Below are 20,391 nucleotides of genomic sequence, written 5' to 3'. Positions count from 1 at the left end.
GCCTCTGGCGCGAAGGCTCAGGCGCCTCCTCCCGCCCCAGTCACTGTGGCTCGGTGCACGCTGCCGCCGGCTGCCCTTTCCGTCTCTGGGGAAGAAAACCAGCGGGCCGCTGTCGCGCTTGAACCATGGCCTCCGGACGACGAGGCTGGGACAGCTCCCACGAGGATGATCTGCCCGTGTACCTGGCCAGGCCGGGAACCACCGACCAGGTCCCACGGCAGAAGTACGGCGGCATGTTCTGCAACGTGGAGGGAGCCTTCGAGAGCAAGACGCTGGATTTCGATGCCCTGAGCGTGGGGCAGCGAGGCGCAAAGACTCCCCGGAGCAGCCAGGGCAGCGGCCGCGGCTCAGGGACCCGGCCCGGGGTCGAGGGGGACACCCCACGCAGAACCCAAGCCCGGGAGGAGAGCAGTCAGCCGGCGCCTGAGTCGCTCGAGCCCGCCGGGGTGGAGATCCTGAGCGCCACAGGCAAGGAGGTGTTGCAGAACCTTGATCCGGAGGACAAGGTAAGGGGGCCCAGTTCCCTTCTCTGCCTGCCCTGTCCCCTTCTCCAGTTCTGGCCGCCATGGCCGGGGCGCAACTTTCTCGCGCTCACTTTCCAAGGGGATGGGCGACTAGAGGGAGGAAAAGGGCATCCTGTGCTGAGCACATCGTGACCTTCTAGTCCCGTCCCTGGGTTCCAACGTGCAGCATCTTCGTAAGCTCACTGTAAGGGTCCCAGACCCCCTACCCGGCTCTGCTTCCCTACCCCAGCTTCCCCGCTGGACCGCTGGGCCATTAGTTCTGGGTGGGTGTGTCAGCCCAGTTAGCCTGGGCTGTCTTGGAGATTTCAGACCTTCTCTCTGTCTGAGTAACCAACAGCACAATTGTCTTGGCCCACTCTGGTCCCAAATTAAATCTCAACCCAGGTCTTTAGGGCAGAGGGCAAACTGATTCTAGGAAATGGGGTCATCTCCATAGTGCCCGGATGAAAGTACAGGATGGGCGGTCTTCCCTTTCACTGTTCAAACATCAGCTCTGTGCCTGAAACTTTTGGGTGTGGAGCCACTAAACACTCGAATCTTTTTTGCCTTGCTTCTGTCATAGCACGTTTCACATCTGTTTTGTAAAGAGTATATTTGTACACAGCTTGGCACAAGACTGGGTATCACAGGGATCCAGCTGTCTCTGCAAGAATATTATTGTATTTTTTAAAATAGAAGAGGGTATTAAGGGTGCACGAGCTGTAAATTCCCTGCTGCTTTTACATGTGCTAAAGCCAATTTCTTCTGTATGTATTTTAGAGACACTCGTGCCATACCAAACTGATGGGAAGGATGGCATTGATCAGCATGCCCTGATTTTTGTGACTATTTCATAGAAAATCAGAGCCATGGTTCAGAAAATTCAGGGTCTAGGCAGGGCTGAAGGATTCAAAGTTAAAACTGACACTTTTGAATTGAAGAACAATAGTCATCAGATGCCCTTACCAGTGTCTAGGTAATGGCTGCAAAACCCATCCACATATATTATTCTGCTTTAATACAATCATGAATGATAACCTGAAATGGAAATGTCTGCCTCAGAACAATTACAGTTAATGCTTATCCAGTTCTTAGTTGTTTTTCCATTAAAAGGCAGTGAGCCAGTGAAAGGATAGTATCTCTCCCTGATTGATTTTCAAAAGTTTTAAAAAACAAACTTTTAGCTACTGAGATGAAATATGGAAATCAGTACTGTTTAAAGGTGCCATTTGTGAAACAATAACAGTGTCTCTTGGAATCACTCATTTAGTTTGAGATTTTCACATCTTCTTTTGAATGTGGCATTCCTTTAGGCCCTGCCCACATACCCTTTTGGGAAAAGTTTTGATATTTTGGAAAGGCTTTGACTGACATCTTAACTGAAGAATAGCTCTTTATAGAGAAGTGATTGCCTGTTTTGGGGTGTAAATTGATCAGCACCAAAATGTTCCCTTCCTGTCTCTAAGGGGTGGGAGAAGTGATGGAAAAGGTCAGTAACAATTGCTGTGAGTCAGTCTATTCCCTTTGCTGGAACACCCCTGATGTAAGCCAGATAATATGCCTGGTTTGCAAGATTAAAGAATGGTAACTAGAGAAAGGAAAAATGTTTCTCCTTTAAACCCAGCAATTCTCCCGTTTTCCTCCCTTTTGTAAACCCTATACTTTTGGCTTCTAATTGAAAAATAATAATACAACCTAAGCATCAGCAGGATTTCTAGTGGTACATGGTTATTTGTAAGTTGAGGCTTGCTGTCAGCTTTATCCTGGCCATGTTATTATGTCTAATTTGGCTGAATCACACTGTTAAAAAAAAATCAGAGGTTATCTAGTTCTGAACTTGATTGCTATTTCTTAGAGGATAAGGATTGTGTGTTTGGATTTCTCTTTGTGACTGGAATGCCTGGCACATTGCAGGTATTCAATAAATGTTTGATACCTTGAATTCCCTTCATTAAGACATCTGTTTTGTATATAGATGTAAAATGATCATCTGGCCTCTCAGCAAATACTGCCATCATTAGGGAGCTCACCACCTCATGAAGCAACTTTTAGATAATTTTTATAAAAAAATAAAATTAAATTAGAAAGCCCCAGTCTGCCCATCCATAGTTTCTACAAATTATTCTTTTAGTTCTGAAAATAGAATAAATATGTTTTATTATTCTGAGATATTCTGATGACTTTTTTTTTGCGGGGGTGGGGGGGGTGCTGGGGATTGAACTCAGGAATGCTCAACTTCTGAGCCACATCCCCAGCCCTATTTTGTATTTTTTTTTTTAGAGACAGCATCTCACTGAGTTGCTTAGCGCCTTGCTTTTGCTGAGGCTGTCTTTGAACTTGCAATCCTCCTGCCTCAGTATGCTGATGATTTTAAGTATGTGGGCTCATGTGTCTGTCTGAAGGGGAGTGATGCCCTTGCAAAAGAAACAACCCTTGAACCTCAGTGACTTAAACAAACAATAACAGCCAATTTCTTGCTCCTGCCACTTCTCCCACATGGGTCAGCAGGGAAGCTCTATTCATCATTGTCCCTCAGAGACCTCAATTAATGGAGGCTCCATCTCTGCACATCTGCAGTTGGGAGAGTATGTGGCAAGCTGTATGCAGACGCTTAAACTCTCTTTTGAAAGTGATGAATATGGTGTAAGCTCACATTTCATTGGCCAAAGCAGATCATGTGACCATAGCCAACTGTGAAGAAAAGGGGGTGGGGGTGGGGGTGGGGGGCCGAGTGCCATCTTATCATGATCCTTTAAGACTATAAATATTTGGCAAATAGCTCTAATATCTTCCCCAGATTTGGGGATGGGCTACTGGGGGACAAGCTGGCCTAGCCCTTAGGAGTTGTAACTTAGTTTCCTTGTGCCTCAGTTTTTTCACCTGCAAAATAAGGATAACTGTGTCTATTTTTTAACATGATCAGTATTCATAATATATTTGCTATTAGAATTACTATTCAATTTTTTATAGTAATTCATATATTTGAAGGCAGTTATCACAATTTTCCTAAATTTTTCAGTCAGCCTTATTCCCAGTGTCTTCAGCTCTCTTTCTTTTTCAATTACAACTTTTTTTTTCATTGTCAATGGGTCGTTATTATTTTTTTATATGTGGTGCTGAGAATCGAACCCAGTGCCGCACACATGCTAGGCAAGGGCTCTATCACAACTCCAGCCCCTTCAGCAATCTTTTGAGCACTTCATCGTTCTGATTTCCATTTTAGGTTGCATTGTTTTGTAAATATTCTTCTGAAAATTCAGTGTCTAGAACTGAACATTATGATCCAGATGGGATGTGTCCATTGCAAAGTGCACTAGGCTACTTAACTTTCTGGATTTACATATAGTATATGCTTATGTAGTACAAAATTATACCCAATAATTAAGTATCTGTGGCCTGCTATTATTGTCCCCATAGTAAACTCCCCATCAGTGAAGTTTTCAGAAAATTTTTTTCATATAAGCTGCTATTAAGTCAGGATGATCTCGTTCTATGCTGGTACAAATGAATTTAAAGCAAAATAAAAAATTTAAAGAGAATTTAACTATGGATTTTATTTTTTTTCTTCCCTCTATATTTGTCACTATCTAAGCTTATTTCTCTACTCCATCATAATGATTTTGAATCTTCTATAATATAGCTCCTATCCTCAGTTTTGGATTATCTGCAAATTTGATAGTAAGTACCACTTTCTGAGCACTTTCTATATGCCTATTGTGTGTGTGTGTGTGTGTGTGTGTATTGTTTTCCTTGTACAGATGTGGAAATTAAAACCCAGTGACTAAATGTTTAGTCCCAAGTCACATAGATGGTAAGTGGGGGGAACTGGAATTCAAACGGATTTACCTAATTCTGCAGTCCCTGCTCTTTGCAGATGGACACATCTTCATTATTGTAATTCAACCAGCCTGACCATTGTGTCAGCTCCTGACATGTTAATATAACACAGGGCAAGGAAGGATCTTACCCCAACTCCTCTTGAAACCTCTGCTATTTTGCCACTAGCCCATTACTCAGAGAAGTTTTGAGACCAGTTCCTCAACCTGTGAAAACAATTGCTATGAATCTTTATTCTTCCAAGTTGATTACAGAATTGTCAGAAGAGATTTAAAAAAAAAAACACCTTGATAAAATTTTAATAAACTTCAGGTCTGGCATACCATTAATTATATTATACCATTTTAAGGAAATGGATTTATTCAATGAATTATTTTTATTGGATTATTTTTGTTTATACATGATAATAGAATTTATTTTGATATAATTATACAAGCATGGAATATATCTTATTCTATTTAGGAACCTATTTTTATGAATTTATTCAGTAAATAATGAAGAGGTTAAATAAGTAACAAAAGAATTTGACAAAATAAAAAATATAAGAATGCCCAATTTCAGGGTTTAAAGTTATCACTAGGAGCTAAAACTGTGGTTCTGGACCTACATGTAAACACTGTTTAAAAAGTAATGGATTTAGATTTTCTCCATGAAAGGCATTGATATTGGCAAAGTCCTCCACAGTTGTTTGTTGATAATTTTAACAGCTATTTGTTTATATTTTGACACTAAATTGCATAGAAAAGCAATTCTAAGTATAAAGTAAATATTTTTCATCATTTCTCAAAATGTTTTTCTGTGCATGTAGACTTTTCCAAGCAGCAAAAAATTACTAAGAGGAGAAAATTTGTGATAAATGGTCTGTCAGGAAAAAATGATACTGCAAAGACTTTGACATCCAGTGAAAACAAAGTAATGACATTATGATTGCATAGATTTATTGATAACTATCTATCAGGAGCTTGGGTCATTTCTAGTTTCCTGCTTCCTATGTGGACCACTTTTGCACAAGATCTTTCTTTTGTGAAATCAGTAGGGACTCTATGTGTAGAAGGAGACTACTTGAAACAAATAAGATGTGGCCCTTGCCTTTTTACCCTTTGCTATTTGTCTGTTTTTATCCTGGGATAAAGTTTTCAAAATGACTCTGAGAGATCAATGTTCTCCTCCTTACCCTGCATAGTGAAAGACTGCTGTTAATAGAATTCTAGGTTTTTCAAGGCCTCTGCAACCATCTGAATCCAAGTCTTGTAGTGTAAATGAATTTTACAAGGCTGCTCTGACAAAGGAAAGTTTGTATGTTGTTTTTAAAAAGTGCTCCTTCTTACCTGGCTCACAGACACACTTAAATCTGGAAATGTGTTTCTTTACCCAAACTTGGAAGTATTTGAAACTTTTCCGAACTTTGGTTTACTTTGACAGTAGGCATTTGAGGAACATTAAAAAAAAAAAAAAAAAAAAAAAAAAAGTGCCTTCTAAGTAATGCTGTGATTGGCAGAGTTCCCGTCAAGTAATGGTCCCTGGAGACCAGATTTTGCTGAAGGCTCTTGTAATGTTTAAGACGGCCAGAGTGCTGTCTGTAATGCTTTCTGTCCATGACTCCCTTAGCTGATTCTCATCGTGATTGATTTCCAGTGGGCATTCCACCTGCAATAATGTTCCTGTGAGACTGGATAAAGCTTTCTAGGACCGGAAAATCTGGCTGAAGAGAACATAATCTGTGACAGCAAGCTTAGCCCCCCATTTTCTGGAGGAGACAGAAAGTCTTTTTAGGAGTACAAGCACTTTTAAAACTAAATGTCTAACAAAATCTAATGTTAAAAATGCATCTGTACTTTTTTATGTGGAATTATACGGCATTATAAAAACTATTCTACTCCATCAAAGAACAAAGAAGCTGAAAAACAGTAAAACAAAACTGGATGAAGTATGAGCAGTCTCAGCTTCCAGATCTGACCTTGAATCTGCTGTACAGCTTGAGCAAGTTACCTCCCTTCTCTCAGAGCCCTGGTTTCCTCCTTTCTAAAAGGAGGGTGGTGGATCACATGGTCACTACGGTAATAGTCTTTAAACTTGTTTGATGGTTCAGCTCTATAAAAAAAAAAGAAATTGGACAAGCTCCATATTCCGTGTGTGTGTGCGTATGAATATATGCGTATACATATGGATATATGGGTGTGTGTATAAAACATAAAATATTGTACTAATATGTTATGAGAATTAAAAATGCAAGTAAAATATAAACTATAAAAAAGAGAAGTCATTAAAATACAAATACAAATTCTGTTATTTTTTTCCTATATCCTAATGGTTTGTCTTACCCAACCATTTGGGAGAGTGCTTGGGTCTTTGATCTCTGGACCAAAGACATAACTGTTAGTGCTTTTAAGATAGTCATTAATTGAGTTCATTGTTAGTCTGAGTTCTGTAGTGATATATGCCCTTTTATTGAACAGTTTAAAGGAGAAAATTTCAAAATTAGATGTGGTTATAAGGGTATATATGAGGTACTGGTATCTCCTTTTTATAAATATATGTGGGATTGGGACAATGGGGTATTGTTTACTAGGACACTGTAAATGTAAGGAGGAGTCCTCAAATCTCCCTTTACTCCCTGATATTTTTTCTTTATTTATTCATTCAAAAATAATTTATTAAATCACAATCAAAACAAAAGTTGGAAAAACAAAGATGAATTCCACAAAACTGTGTGCTGTGGTACTTAACTGTGGTCTCAGCTACTTGGAAGGCTGACATAGAATTGCTTAATCAGCTGGTCTACAAACCAGAAACTACTACTACATGTCTCCACCATTGTAGTATCTTACAGAAATTTCACTGTACTAAAAATCCCCTGTGCTCTGCCTGTTCATCCCTACCTCACCTGCATCCCCTGTCAACCACTAATCATTTTATTGCCTCCATACTTTCTCCTTTTCCAGAATGTCATATCCAGGTCTTCTCTAGTATCCTCAGGGGATTTATTCCGGACTACCTGCAGATACCCAAATCCACGGATGCTCAAGTCCCTTAAGTCTGCCTTCCATATGCATTTATATGGAATCCATGGGTACAGAGCACTGACTGTAGCTGGAATCATATTGGTTTTCATGTTGGTTTCTTTTGTTTTCTTCGATGTCTTTCTATGGCTTGATAGTTCATTTCTTATTAGTACCGAATAATATTCGAGTGTCTGGATGTATCATAGTTTATTTATTCACTTAATTCCTGAAGGTCATCTCAGTTGCTTCTAAATGAATAAAATTGTGAATAAAGCTACTGTAAACATCCATGTGCATTTGTGCAGACATAAATTTTCAACTCATCTGGGTAACGTACCAAGGAGCCCAGTTGCTGAATCATATGGGAAAAGTATGTTGAGTTTTATAAGAAGCTACCAAATTACCTTCCAAAGTGGCTGTAGCAGTTTCCATTTTCACCAGCAATGATTGAGACTTCCTGTTGCTTCACACTTTCAACATCAGTTAATGTCATATTTTGGACATTCTAATAGTTGTGTAGTAGATTCTTATTATTTTAATTTGTGATTCTTTAATGACATATGATATGGAATATTTTCATATACTTAATTGACATCTATGTATCTTCTTTGGGGAAGTCTCTGTTAAAGTTTTTGGTACAGTTTTAAAATCAGTTTCTTTTCTGGTTTGGGGGTTTTAAAAATTATTGTATATTTTGAAAAACAGTCCTTCATCAGATGTATTTTTTGCAAATATTTTCTCCTACTGTGGTTATCCTTCTCCTTGTCTCGACATTGTCTTTCACAGAGCAAAAGTTTTTTTAATGTCAATGAAGTCCAGTTTATCAATTAGTTTTTTCATAAATTATACCTTACATACTACATATAAAAAAAACCATCACCCTACCAAAGGTCATTGAAGTTTTCTCTTATGTTACCTTATTAGAATTTGTAGTTTTACATTTTACTTTTATATCTATGTTTTATTTGGAGTTAATTTTTTATGAATGTTAGTTTAAGGTCTCCATTTAGATTTTTTTTTTTTCACATGGTTGTTCAGTTGTTTTAGCACCATTTTTTGAAAAGGCCATCTTTTCTTCATTGTATTGCCTTTACTTCTTTGCAAAGATCAGTTGACTATATTTATTTTAGTCTGTTCCTGGGATCTTTAATCTGTTCCATTAATCTATATATCTTTTTTCCCCAACACCACACTATCTTGATCTCTATAGCTTTATAGTAAGTCTTGAAGTTGGGTTATGTTAGTCTTCTGATTTTGTTCTTCTTCATATTGTGTTGCCTAGTATAAATCTTTTATCTTTCCATAAAATCTTTATAATGAATTTCATTATATCCACAAAATAACTTGCTTTGGATTGGAGTTGAATCTATAAAGAAATGACAGTTCAAAAATATTGAGTCTTATCCATGGACATTGAATATATCTCCATTAATTTAGTTCTTCTTTAGTATCTTTCGTGAGAGTTTTGTAGTTTTACTCACATAGATCCCATATATATGTTGTTAGATTTGTTCATTAGTATTTTGTTTGTGGGTTGCTATCGTAAGTGATAATGTTTGACTTTGAAATTCAACTTATTTGATACTGGTGTATAGGGAAGAAGTCAAATTGTATATTAACCTTATGTCCTAAAAGCTTACTCTAATCACTTATTAGTTCCAGGAGGATTTTTTTTTAGTCAATCTTTTTGGATTTTTTATATAAGTGATCATGTTATTTGTCAACAAAGATTTTTTTTTCCCTTCTTTCCAATCTATATTCCTTTTTCTTCTCTTTTCTTGTCTAATTGCATTAGCCAGGACTTCCAATTTAATGTTTAAGAGCCATGATGAGAGGTTTGATCTTGCCTTGCTCCTAATCTTTGCAGGGAAGTTTGAGTATCTCACTATTAAGTGTGATATTGGTCGTAGGCTTTTTGTACTTGTTCTGTGCCCAGTGGAGAACACTTCTGTTAATACTTTGCTGAGTTTTTACCAGGAATGTGTGTTGGATTTTGTAAATTTTTTTTTCTTTCTATATAATAGATGATTGTTATACTCATGCTATTTTTCTTGTTTAGCCTGTTGAAATGATGTAGTACATGAATTGACTTCAAAATGTTTCAGGCCAGCCAGGAACTGTGGCACATGCCTGTGATCCCAGAAGTTTGAAAGGCGGAGGCAAGAGACTCTTGGATTCAAACCCGGCCTCTCAGCCAGGCCCTAGGCAACTTGGCCAGGCCCTGTCTCTAAATAAAATATAAAAAAATGCTCAGTGGTTAAGCGCCCCTGGGTTCAATCCCTGGTATCAAAAAAAAAAAAAGTTTCAAGCCAGCTTTATATGTCTGGAATAAATTCTGTTTGATTGTGGTATATAACTCTTCATACATTACTGGATTTGATTTACCAATATTTTGTTGAGGATTGTTTTTTTTTTACATCTATGTTCACAAGAAATTTTGGTATGTAGTTTTCTTCATAGGGTCTGTATATGGCTTTGGTTTTATAATGACATTGATTTTATAGAATGAGTTAGGAATATTTCTATGCTTCTATTCTTGGAAAAGATTCCTTTGTTTTATTTATTTATATGCTGTGCTGAGAATCGAACCCAGTGCCTCACACATGCTAGGCAAGTGCTCTACCACTGAGCCATAATCCCAGGCCTGAGCATCTTTTTTTAATTGGTTGTTTTTAGTTTTATATGACAGTAGAATCTATTTTGATATAATTTTAAAAATATGGAATGTATCTTGTTCCAATTCAGTCTCCAGTACTTCTTCCCCTCCCTTCTCCCACTCCCTATTCTCTTCCCTCTACTGATTTTTTTGCTACCTACCCATAGTTATTTTTTAATTGATTTAATTTTTTAAATACATGACAGCAAATGCACTACAATACTTATTACACATATAGAGCACAATTTTTCATATCTCTGTATATAAAGTATGTTCACACCAATTCATGTCCTCATACATGTACTTTGGATAATGATGTCCATCACATTCCACCATCATTGCTAACCCCCTGCCACCTCCTTTCCCTTCCCATCCCTCTGCCCTATCTAGAGTTTGTCTATTCCTCCCATGCTCCCCCTCCCACCCTACTATGCATCATCCTCCTTATATCAGAGAAAACATTCGACATTTTTTTTTGGGGGGGGGACTGGCTAACTTTACTTAGCATTATCTTCTCCAACTCCAGCCATTTACCTACAAATGCCATGATTTTATTCTCTTTTATTGCTCAGTAATATTCCATTGTGTATATGTACCACATTTTCTTTATCCATTCATCTATTGAAGGGCATCTAGGTTGGTTCCACAGTTTAGCTATTGTGTATTGTGCTGCTATAAACATTGATGTGGCTGTGTCCCTGCAGTATGCTGTTTTAAAGTCCTTTAGGTATAGACGGAGGAGAGGGATAGCTGGATCAAATGGTGGTTCCATTCCCAGATTTCCAAGGAATCTGCATACTGCTTTCCATATTGGCTGCATCAATTTGCAGTCCCACTGGCAATGTATGAGTGTACCTTTTTCCCCACATCCTCGCCAACACTTATTTTTGTTTGTCTTCATAATAGCTGCCATTCTGACTGGAGTGAGATGATATCTTAGAGTAGTTTTGATTTGCATTTCTCTAATTGCTAGAGATGATGAACATTTTTTTTTCATATATTTGTTGATTGATTGTATATCATCTTCTGAGAAGTGTCTATTCGTGTCCTTGGCCCATTTATTGATTGGGTTATTTGGTTTTTTGGTGCTTAGCTTTTTGAATTCTTTGTATACCCTAGAGCTTAGTGGTCTATATGATGTGTGAGAGATAAAAATTCGCTCCCAAGATGTAGGTTCTCCACATAGTTATTTTTCTTCATTAGTTTTTGTGGATGTATATAATGGTGTATTCACTGTGGTATATTCATAGATGGGCATAGGCAAGTTATATCAGATGTATTCCACTGTCCTTCCTTTTCCCATCTTTTCTCCCTTCCCTTCATTCCACTTTGTCTAATCCACTGAACTTCTATTCTTTCTATAAAACTCACCCCCTTATTGTGGGTTAGCTTCCACATATCAGAGAGAACATTCAACCTTTGTTTTTTGGGATTGACTTTTTTCACTTAGCACGATAGTCTCCAGATTTTTAATTTCTCCCTCTCATTCCTTGTATCTTACTTTCATTCATTTCAGTTATCCTTAAACTTACATATGTATATATGCTTACATGATCAAATACATTATTGCTATTATAATTTGAAAAAATGTATCTGTTAGACAAATATTTCATTTTACCTTAACTTATTTGTTCTTGATGTTCTTCCTTTATGCAGATCTGAGTTTTTCATCTATATCATTTTACTTCTCTCTATTTTAAAAAATGAATTAATTAATTTACTGTGGTGCTGGGGATCAAACCCAAGGCCTCAGGCATGCTAGGCAAACATCTACCACTGAACTACATTCCCAGCCACTGAAGAATTTGTTTTAACATATCTTATAAGGTTAGTCTTCAAGAAATCAATTTCCTCAAGTTTTGAAGTTTTGTATATTTGAGGAAGTCTTCATAGCTCCTTCATTTCTTTCTTTCTTTCTTTTTTCTTTTGCTGAGGGCATGGGGTACTGGGAATTGAACTCAGGGGCACTCAACCACTGAACCATATCCCAGCCCTTTTTTGTATTTTGTTTAGAAACATGGTCTAACTGAGTTGCTTAGTGCCTTGCCGTTGCTGAGACTATCGTTGAATTCATGATCCTCCTGCCCCTGCCTCCCGAGCTGCTGGGATTACAGGTGTGCATCACCATGCCCAGCTCTCCTTCATTTCTAAAGATTAATTTAACAAGATCAGAATTGCAGGTAGCTTTTTCACCCTCACTGATTTAATAAATATTTCATCCCACTTTTCATTTCTGAGAAAAAAACTGTTATTATTATGTTTGATTTTCTATAGATAAGGTGTCTCCTTGCTCTGGGTTCTTTCAAGATTTTTTCCTTGTCTTTAATTTTCTAAAGTTTGAATAAGATAGACCTAGCTTTAGTTTTTTTTTGTTTTTTTTTTTTTGGTGGGGGGGAGGCATTATTGTTCTCTTTGTTTCCTGAGTCTGTTTGATTCCTGAGGAAATTCTCAAATTCTCAGTCATTTTTGCTCTAAAAATTGTTCTTTCTTTCTTCTCCTTCTGGTATTCCCATCATGCATACACTACACCCGTTGCAGTTGTGTCACAGTTCTTGGATACCCTGTTACTTTTTCAGCCCTTTTCCCTTCTTGCTTTTTAGGTGTGCAAGTTTCTTTTGTCATATCCTCAAGCTTAGACTTTCTTTCTTTAGCCACAACTAATCAGCCCATTAAAAACTCATTTCTGTTGTGTTTTCATCTCTAGCATTTCTTTCTTGATTCCTTCTTGTAGTTTTTATTGGCCCATTCATCTTATTTCTCTGTTCTTGCATGTTGTATACTTTTTCTATTTAAAAATTTTAAAATAAATGATCTGATAATTCCAACATTCCTGCCATATCTGATTCTGGATTTGGTGCTTGTTCAGTCTCTGTGCTTTTGCCTGTTAGTTTGACTTGTGATTTTTGTTCAAAGGTGAGCATGACATACTGGGTAGAAGGAAATTGAGGAAGTAGGTCTTTAGTAACAGAGCGGTAAGGTGTGGGGGAACATAAGTGATTTATAGCCCTATGATGAGGCCTCAATCTATGAATCTGTGCCCTTGAACTGTGAACTTCATCAGGGTCTCTTAGATTTTTTTTTTTATTTCTCATATGGGATAGGGTGGATGGAGGGTTGGGATTTATGTTTCTTTTCCCCCTTTGGAAGTTTGATCTGGCTGGAGCTGGGTATTCCCCTGTTCCCCAGGTAGATTAGGCTTTTGTAAGATCTCAGCAGGTCAGCTCTAGTTAAGTCATTTCTTCAAAGGCAGGCCTTGTTGTATGAACAGAATGCTCTGCTGTACTTTCCTGCCAGATCTAAGAAGGATTATTGATTTTTCAGTTCATTCAACTTTTTCCTTGTTGTTAGGATGGAATGATGACGTCTAAGCTTCTGTGTGCTGGACCAGAAACCCTAAACGGTTTTTTTTAAACTTCAGTAACTATGACATCATCACGGAACAACAAAGATTTTCTTTTCTTTTTTTTTTTTTTTTTTGAATTTTAATATTTATTTATTTTTTAGTTTTTTGGCAGATACAACATCTTTGTTTGTATGTGGTGCTGAGGATCGAACCCAGGCCGCATGCATGTCAGGCGAGCGCACCACCGCTTGAGCCACATCCCCAGCTCCACAACAAAGATTTTCTAAAGCATAATTTCAATGGATATATGGTGTAAGATGTGTCACACACTTAACTACTAATTCTTTGTAATTTGATATTTATATTTTTATTTTTGATTTTATGTTTACTTTCTCTTCTTTTGTTTGCAAACAAGAAGGGGTAAGCCTCCTTCCTGATAAACTATTATACCATTCATTTCATTACGATTTTTGTCAATATAAAATTCCTGTAAATGACAGTGTGGTGTTAGACTGACATCCTTCCTTCCTTTCTTCTTTCCTTTCCTTTGTGTTTTCGTCCCCAGCGTTTCTTTCTTGATTCCTTCTTGTAGTTTTTATTGGTCAATTTATCTTATTTCTCTGTTCTTGCATGTTGTAAACTTTTTCTATTTAAAATTTCTTAGCATACTAATGGTAGTATTTTTAAAATAAATGATCTGATAATTCTTTCTTCTTTTGTCTTGGATTGAATCCAGAGTCTCATGCATGCAAAGCACATGCTCTACCACTGAGCAACATCCCCAGTCCCTCTGGTCATTTATGCACTGAAGAAACACTGGGCATGGGATGGATGCATCTTCCTTGTGATTTTAGGGGCAGGATTTGAGAGTGTACAAAGCAAGTGAATCTTGTGTATAAACGTTAAAAAAGAGAAGCCGGGTAGAGGCAACAGTAGATAAGATTCAGGAGTCACAAGAGCCAGGTAAATGGAGACAAAGTAAAACACATGGGAAGAGAAAAAAATTTTGAATCTTAACTGGAAACTAAAACATAAAAAGAAAGCTAAAATTGTAAAATGAGATCTAACTAAAATAAGATAATTTTTGTCTGCCAAAGTAGTTCCCTCAGTAATCTCTCAGAATTTTACTTTTCCCTGAATCTGGGAGCACAAATGAGGTTCAACAGATAAGTTCTACTAGAACATTACATTTATGGAATGCTCATTTATTTGAGACAATGATGACCCTCATCATCCTCATAACTCTTCATCCATAGCCCCATAATCTAGAAGAGAAACTGAACATCAAGCATCAAAGAGGTTACTTGAGTTTTTATAATCTTACAGCTAGGAGTGGACAGAGTTGGCATTGAAGCCCAAGGACTCTCTACTGCTTTCTGTGTGCCACTGTGTTCTTCTTCTCTGGTATGGTGGCAGCTACACATCAGAGCTGAATGGGATCCATCCTTTGGGTTATTCAAAATAAAATCTGAATCAAAATAAGAAGCAGAATTTGCTCAAGTCCACAATGTGAACACAGTAGCTGTGGCAGAAGACATCAGAAGGTGTAAGGCCCAAGGTCAGGAGGTAAGAGTAAGACATGGAAAAATGGAGAGGGACTCAGACCTGATAATAATGTTTATTGGGGGCTGATGCGATGGTCTGATTGAAAGGCATCCACTAAGGACAGATAGTATTCTAAGATAGGGCTCAACCCAGGTCCATATGATCTTGAAGCCCACACACCACTATTCTAAATCATCTTCATTGATGCAGAACCATTTAGTTTATTTCCAAAAAGTTAAATTATGTCTAAAAAAATTTAATACTTATATTTGGTTGGAAGTGGGCTAGGGAGGAGTTCTTTTCCTTTGGGTAATATTCCTATAATCTACCACTAAGAGAATAATAAATACAACCAATGTGATGGAAAGTTGCATAACAAATGGGTATTGAGTGAGGAGGAAAATATGCAGTTGATGAATGTTATCTCATAAATTTGTTAGGGAGGGAAGACTATGTCCAGATATATAGTTTTCTCCTACTCACCACCCAGGGAGGATCAAGAAATCAGAATGTGGTACCCTAAGGGATATTTTTACTGAGATTACAGGATGACGTGAGGAGTGGGGAATTTGAAATGGGTAAGAGGGGGTGGTAATGAAGGCAGTGTATCTGGCAATACATCCTGTCAGCTGAAAGTTTGTAAATAAATGATGAGCTCTCTCTCTCTCTCTCTCTCTCTCTCTCTCTCTCTCATTTATCTAGGGTAGGAGTGGGTAATGTTTTTTTTTTTTCCTATAAAGAGCCACATAGTAAGAGTATTTTAGACTTTGCAAGCTGTAACATATTTGTTCCAACTACTCAACTCTGTATAGCAAAAGCAGGCATAGACAGTATATCAATGCATGTGTGTGGCTGTATGCCAATAAAACTTTATTTCCAAAAACAGGTGGAGGCTGGATTTTGCTCATGGGTAGTTTGCCAATCTTTTTTTTTTTTTTTTTTTTTTTTTTTAATACAAGAGAATGGGCACGTGTGCGTGTGTACCATGGACTGGAGTTCTAGAGTGAGTGGCAGAGTAAGCTATAGCAATTTCTCAATGAAAAGATTCAGACGTTTGAGGTAAGTGTGGTAACTATGCAAGGCAATCGGAAAGGCCCAGACACACTTGTTCCCCTTTCAGGATGCTTGAGATTGGAGGAGGAAATTAAAAAGTAAAAGCATATCTGAAGTGGAAGAGGAGAACAATGCAGGATATTCAGAGAAGGCAAATTTATGAAGCGGAGGCAAGGCTTGTTGAAGAACAAAGACAGGAGAAAGGGGGAGGTAGAAGAGGGTAACCTGGAAATGACAGTGGGGAGTCAACAATGGAAGTCGGAGGGATTAGGAAGAAGGAAGTCAACCTGAAAATAACGTTTGCTGCTGTGCTTGGAGAAGGAGCAGCAGGAAGACAGTAGATAGCTTGCGGCTGCAAAGGGGAGAGATGATGTGGAAAGAAATCCACTTGGGGTTGTTAAGAGGATGTGACATTATTAAATGAATGGGGAGAAGGCTGGGCTCACTCACGCCTAGGACCTGTCGACAGTTTAAATATATGGAGATTGAGGAGCTGAAATAACGGCTTGTTTAATAAAAGTGTGGTTAAGAGTTTGCAGAGCATGAGTTGATTCCCCATTGCAAGGTGTGTTCTCACTGTTCAGGAAATATGACTTAGCGATCAGGAATTCAGCCAGGGTTAGGTCCTCTTGAGACATTCAGTGGAGCCAACGGCTTCCCCTGTACTCGTTCTTAACTTCTTTTATTCTTTCATCCTTTCAGGGTCCCAACCTAGATTTACTGGGTGTCTACCATGAGCCTCTTCAGGGTCACCAGATGTCCATCATGAGCTCGAAGGGACTGTGTTGACGTGATGGCAGCTTTCAGAATGAGCGCCTGAAGGGCACTGGACTCCTTCTGGCCAGAGGAGGGAGAAGGAAGGAAATTGATAGCCATGAAAATTTTCTTTATCAAGAGGCAGATTTGTCCAACTAGACAGTAGACTCAGAACTAGAAGCAATTTCAAAGAGCTTTTATTTTTCCCCCTCACCTTCTACTCTACAAGGAAAGAAAATGAGGCCTTGAGAAGGGAATAAGGTTGAAAAATAAAAACTGAGTGCTTAGTATATGTCAGGCCCTGTTTTTTAAGTTGTGATAAAATATGCCTAAGGTAATGCTTCTTACCCTTTTAATCATTTTAAAGTGCAATGAATGCAAAAAGTACCTCTACAAAATTGTACAATCATTGCAACTGTCTAATTCTAGAACTTTTCCATTTCTCAAAAAGAAGACTGTCAGCTGGGTGTGGTGGCACACACCTGTAATCCTAGAGATTCGGGAGGCTGAGGCAGGAGGATCGCAAGTTCAAAGTCAGCCTCAGCAAAAGCGAGGCATTAAGTAACTCAGTGAGATCCTGTCTCTAAATAAAATACAAAAATAGGGCTGGGGATGTGGCTCAGCGATTGAGTGCCTCTAAACTCAATCCCTGGTATACCCCCCGCCCCCCCAAAATAGAAGACCGTCCCCATCAAGCACTCTCCATTCTTCCCCTCCCTCCCCAGTCTCTGGCAATCCCTGTTCTGCTTTCTCTATGGATTTGCCTGTTGGGTATAGTTTATATAAATGATCATATGGTATGAAAGCTTTTGACTTTAGGTTTACTTGCTATAATGTTTCCAAGGTTCATCTCAGTTCCCACATGTATCACTACTATTCCTCTTTATGGCTGGATAATATCCCATTATATGGATATATCAGATTTTGTTTCTCTACTCATCAGTTGAAGGACATTAGAATGTTTCCACTTTTTAGTTATTTTGAATAGTGCTGTGCCAGGCACTCTAAAAAATTTACATTTATTAATTTCATCCTGCCCATAAAAATCCTCAGAAGGCAGTACTATAATTTTATCTATTTTACAGATGAGAGAAGAAAAATCAGGTCACTTGCCCAAGTTACAGCTGGTAGAAGGCAATCGGGAGGACGGAGCCAAGACTCAGGTTTCTTCTTTCCCAGCAGAGTGCTGTTCCACTGTCTCTACCCACTCCTCCCTGGGCAGGAGACATGCTCTGCACTGCTTTTCCTCAGTGTGCACCACAGTCACAGGAGCTCTTTATGTTCGATATAAATTAGTTGAATCAAATTCGTTTGCTGAATAATACATAGAAAACAAAAGGACCAGAGATTATTTTTAAGAAGTACCTTGTGTGTTTTATTTAATAGTAAATATATAAAACAACTGAATATGAATAAGATATGGTAAATAAATCACAGCATATTTGTGTGATCAAGTACTATAGAGCTGTTAAAGATGATGCCGGAGAGGAATAATGTTGTGACAGAGTACCCTTGGTTTATCTGGTCCCTCAACCCTCTAAAGGTAGACTTTTTCAGTTTCTTAGGTGGAAAAACTGAGGTTTAGAGGTTTAACAGCCTGCACAAGTTCAAACAGCTTGCAAAGCCAGAATTCTTTCTGTTCCTTTCAACCCACATTCTTAGTCAAGTCAAAAATGAAATGAAATAGAAATTTAACAAAACTTAGCAGGGGTGTATTTCTAAGCAGAGGCATAATGGGTAACTTGTGTTTTCGTCTATTACTTCAGTACATTTTCCACATTGTGTACAATGCCTTGTACTGCATTTGTAATTGAATAAAAGCAGTACAATTTCTCTTACAAAGAAATCAATGTCAAAACATATTTGAGTAAAAAAAATAATAAAATTAAATTAAAAAACAGATCAAACCTGTAATGGAACACAGCAAACTGTAAAAGTATAAAAAAAAAAAAATAAGAGCCACACAAAAAGTCAGAAACAATGCTGGTGGGGAAATCTAAGTGGAGCTACAGTTTTATGCTTATTTTTTTCCTATCTCAGCATTTGGGAACTATTAATGGACGCTGACCACTCCTTTTCCCTAAACAAGCTTCATATTTCCCAGTTTCTTATGCTGATTTGAGAGAACAGTTAATAAACCATTCTGAATCATAAGCAGTTGCAGCCTCTCTTGGGTGACACAGTGGATATCTGAAGCACTCAGTTGCTCCATTCTCTAACGCTTATCTAGAATTTTCCTGGCTCTCATTTCTGAATATTGCTGTGAGCATTTGCACAGGGCCTGATTCTATCTATACTGTGTCATCTAAACAAAGGGTTTGAGAAATAATCTGCCTTTGTATGATAATATTAGTTTGTTATTGTTTGTTACTGTTGATAGAAACAACTTGACGAAAACTAGTCATTGTCTCTAAGGATTTCGGTTGTTGATATTGAATTCCAAATTTCCCCTTTCAAGTCCCTTCTTATTCAATCAGCAGTGATGTGGCTCCACAATAGCTGAAATATTGTCATAATTTCCATAGAAACCGTCTGTAATGCTGCAACACAGGATTACACCCTCCCTGCAGGCTGAGACAGGAAGGCCAGATGGGTTCTGAAGAGGAAAAGGCCCTCAATGAGACATAAATCACTTGGTGAGGGAAGAGTCGATGGGGGAGGAAATCACTTTAGGAGAAAAATTGTGTTTGGTGCCGTCTTTACCACAGGATGAAATTCCCGAATGAAGTAGCCAGCACTGCAGGCGCCTTTCCAAGGCCAGTGTCTGGGCCAGGTTATTTGCTGGATTCTGGTGCTAGTGAAGCTGGAGACAAAGAATACTTCCTCTTTGGGCTTTTGGTTTCACGGGTCATCAGCTGCAGGCTGATAAACACAAGTCCTGGTCAGCTCCTGTGTGTGTGATGATAGACACAGAAAGCAAAGTCCAGTGCCTACCCTCGTGTGCTAGGCTGGACCTTCCTTGTGAATATCTCTCATTGCACCTTCAAGGTATCCCCAAAAGTAAGATAGCGTTATTCCCAATTTACAAGTGAGATACTTGGACTACCCTCGCTCCCTTCCTTCACATTTCTTTTTCACTTTTAGTTCTTCCAGGGACCCTCTTTCCCAGGCTCTCAAGGCTGAATGCACCTCTCTTTGATAATTATTACTCTTAACTATACACATTTGTTAACCTCTTTTTCACTAGTTTGTAGTCCTTTGAGAGCAATGTCCTTAGCACCTAACAATGACCTTAGCACCTAACTAGCACCAACCTGGCATTGACTCATAATAGGTACTTAGTATGTTTCTGAATAAATGGATGAATAAGAAAGTTCCAGTAACCTATTCAAACTCCATCATTTCTGCAGTTGTATTCCCAAGAACTGAAACCGTGCCTGGCAGGTACAAAGCCTCATTAAATATTTTAGTGAAATAGTGAACAAACCATTGAGCTCCTTACCTGGTGTGTCAGTGACACCACCGAGGTATTCTGACTACAGACACTGCGTTGCGTTGGTGGGTAGACAGCCATTGTCAGATCTGGCCAGGCAATTCAAAGAGCACAACTTCCTGCTAGTGGTTTGGTACTCTTGCTTTTGGAAGTACATCTCCTGATCTAACAGTTCTTACATTTAACAGAGAGCCACCCCCAGCGTGGTTGCAAATAACATGTGTCTGAAAGTCAAGAGAGCAAGGGTGAGACATGGTTCTGTT

The 20,391-nt window shown here is 38.4% G+C and overlaps 1 protein-coding gene across 1 annotated transcript in view; it reads left to right on the top strand.

Moving 5' to 3' along the window:
* Positions 1-20,391, top strand: part of Dpysl3 (dihydropyrimidinase like 3) — a 107,351-nt gene continuing 86,960 nt past the window's right edge. The window contains exon 1 of the mRNA XM_015485834.2: positions 1-506. Within this exon, the coding sequence (XP_015341320.1) occupies positions 126-506 (381 nt within the window). The 5' untranslated portion in view covers positions 1-125. The remainder of the gene's footprint in view (positions 507-20,391) is intronic.

This window comes from Marmota marmota, unplaced genomic scaffold, assembly GCF_001458135.2.
Source record: "Marmota marmota marmota unplaced genomic scaffold, marMar, whole genome shotgun sequence".
In the NCBI taxonomy this organism is placed as follows: Eukaryota; Metazoa; Chordata; class Mammalia; order Rodentia; family Sciuridae; genus Marmota; species Marmota marmota.
This window is presented reverse-complemented; position numbering and strand designations above follow the sequence as displayed.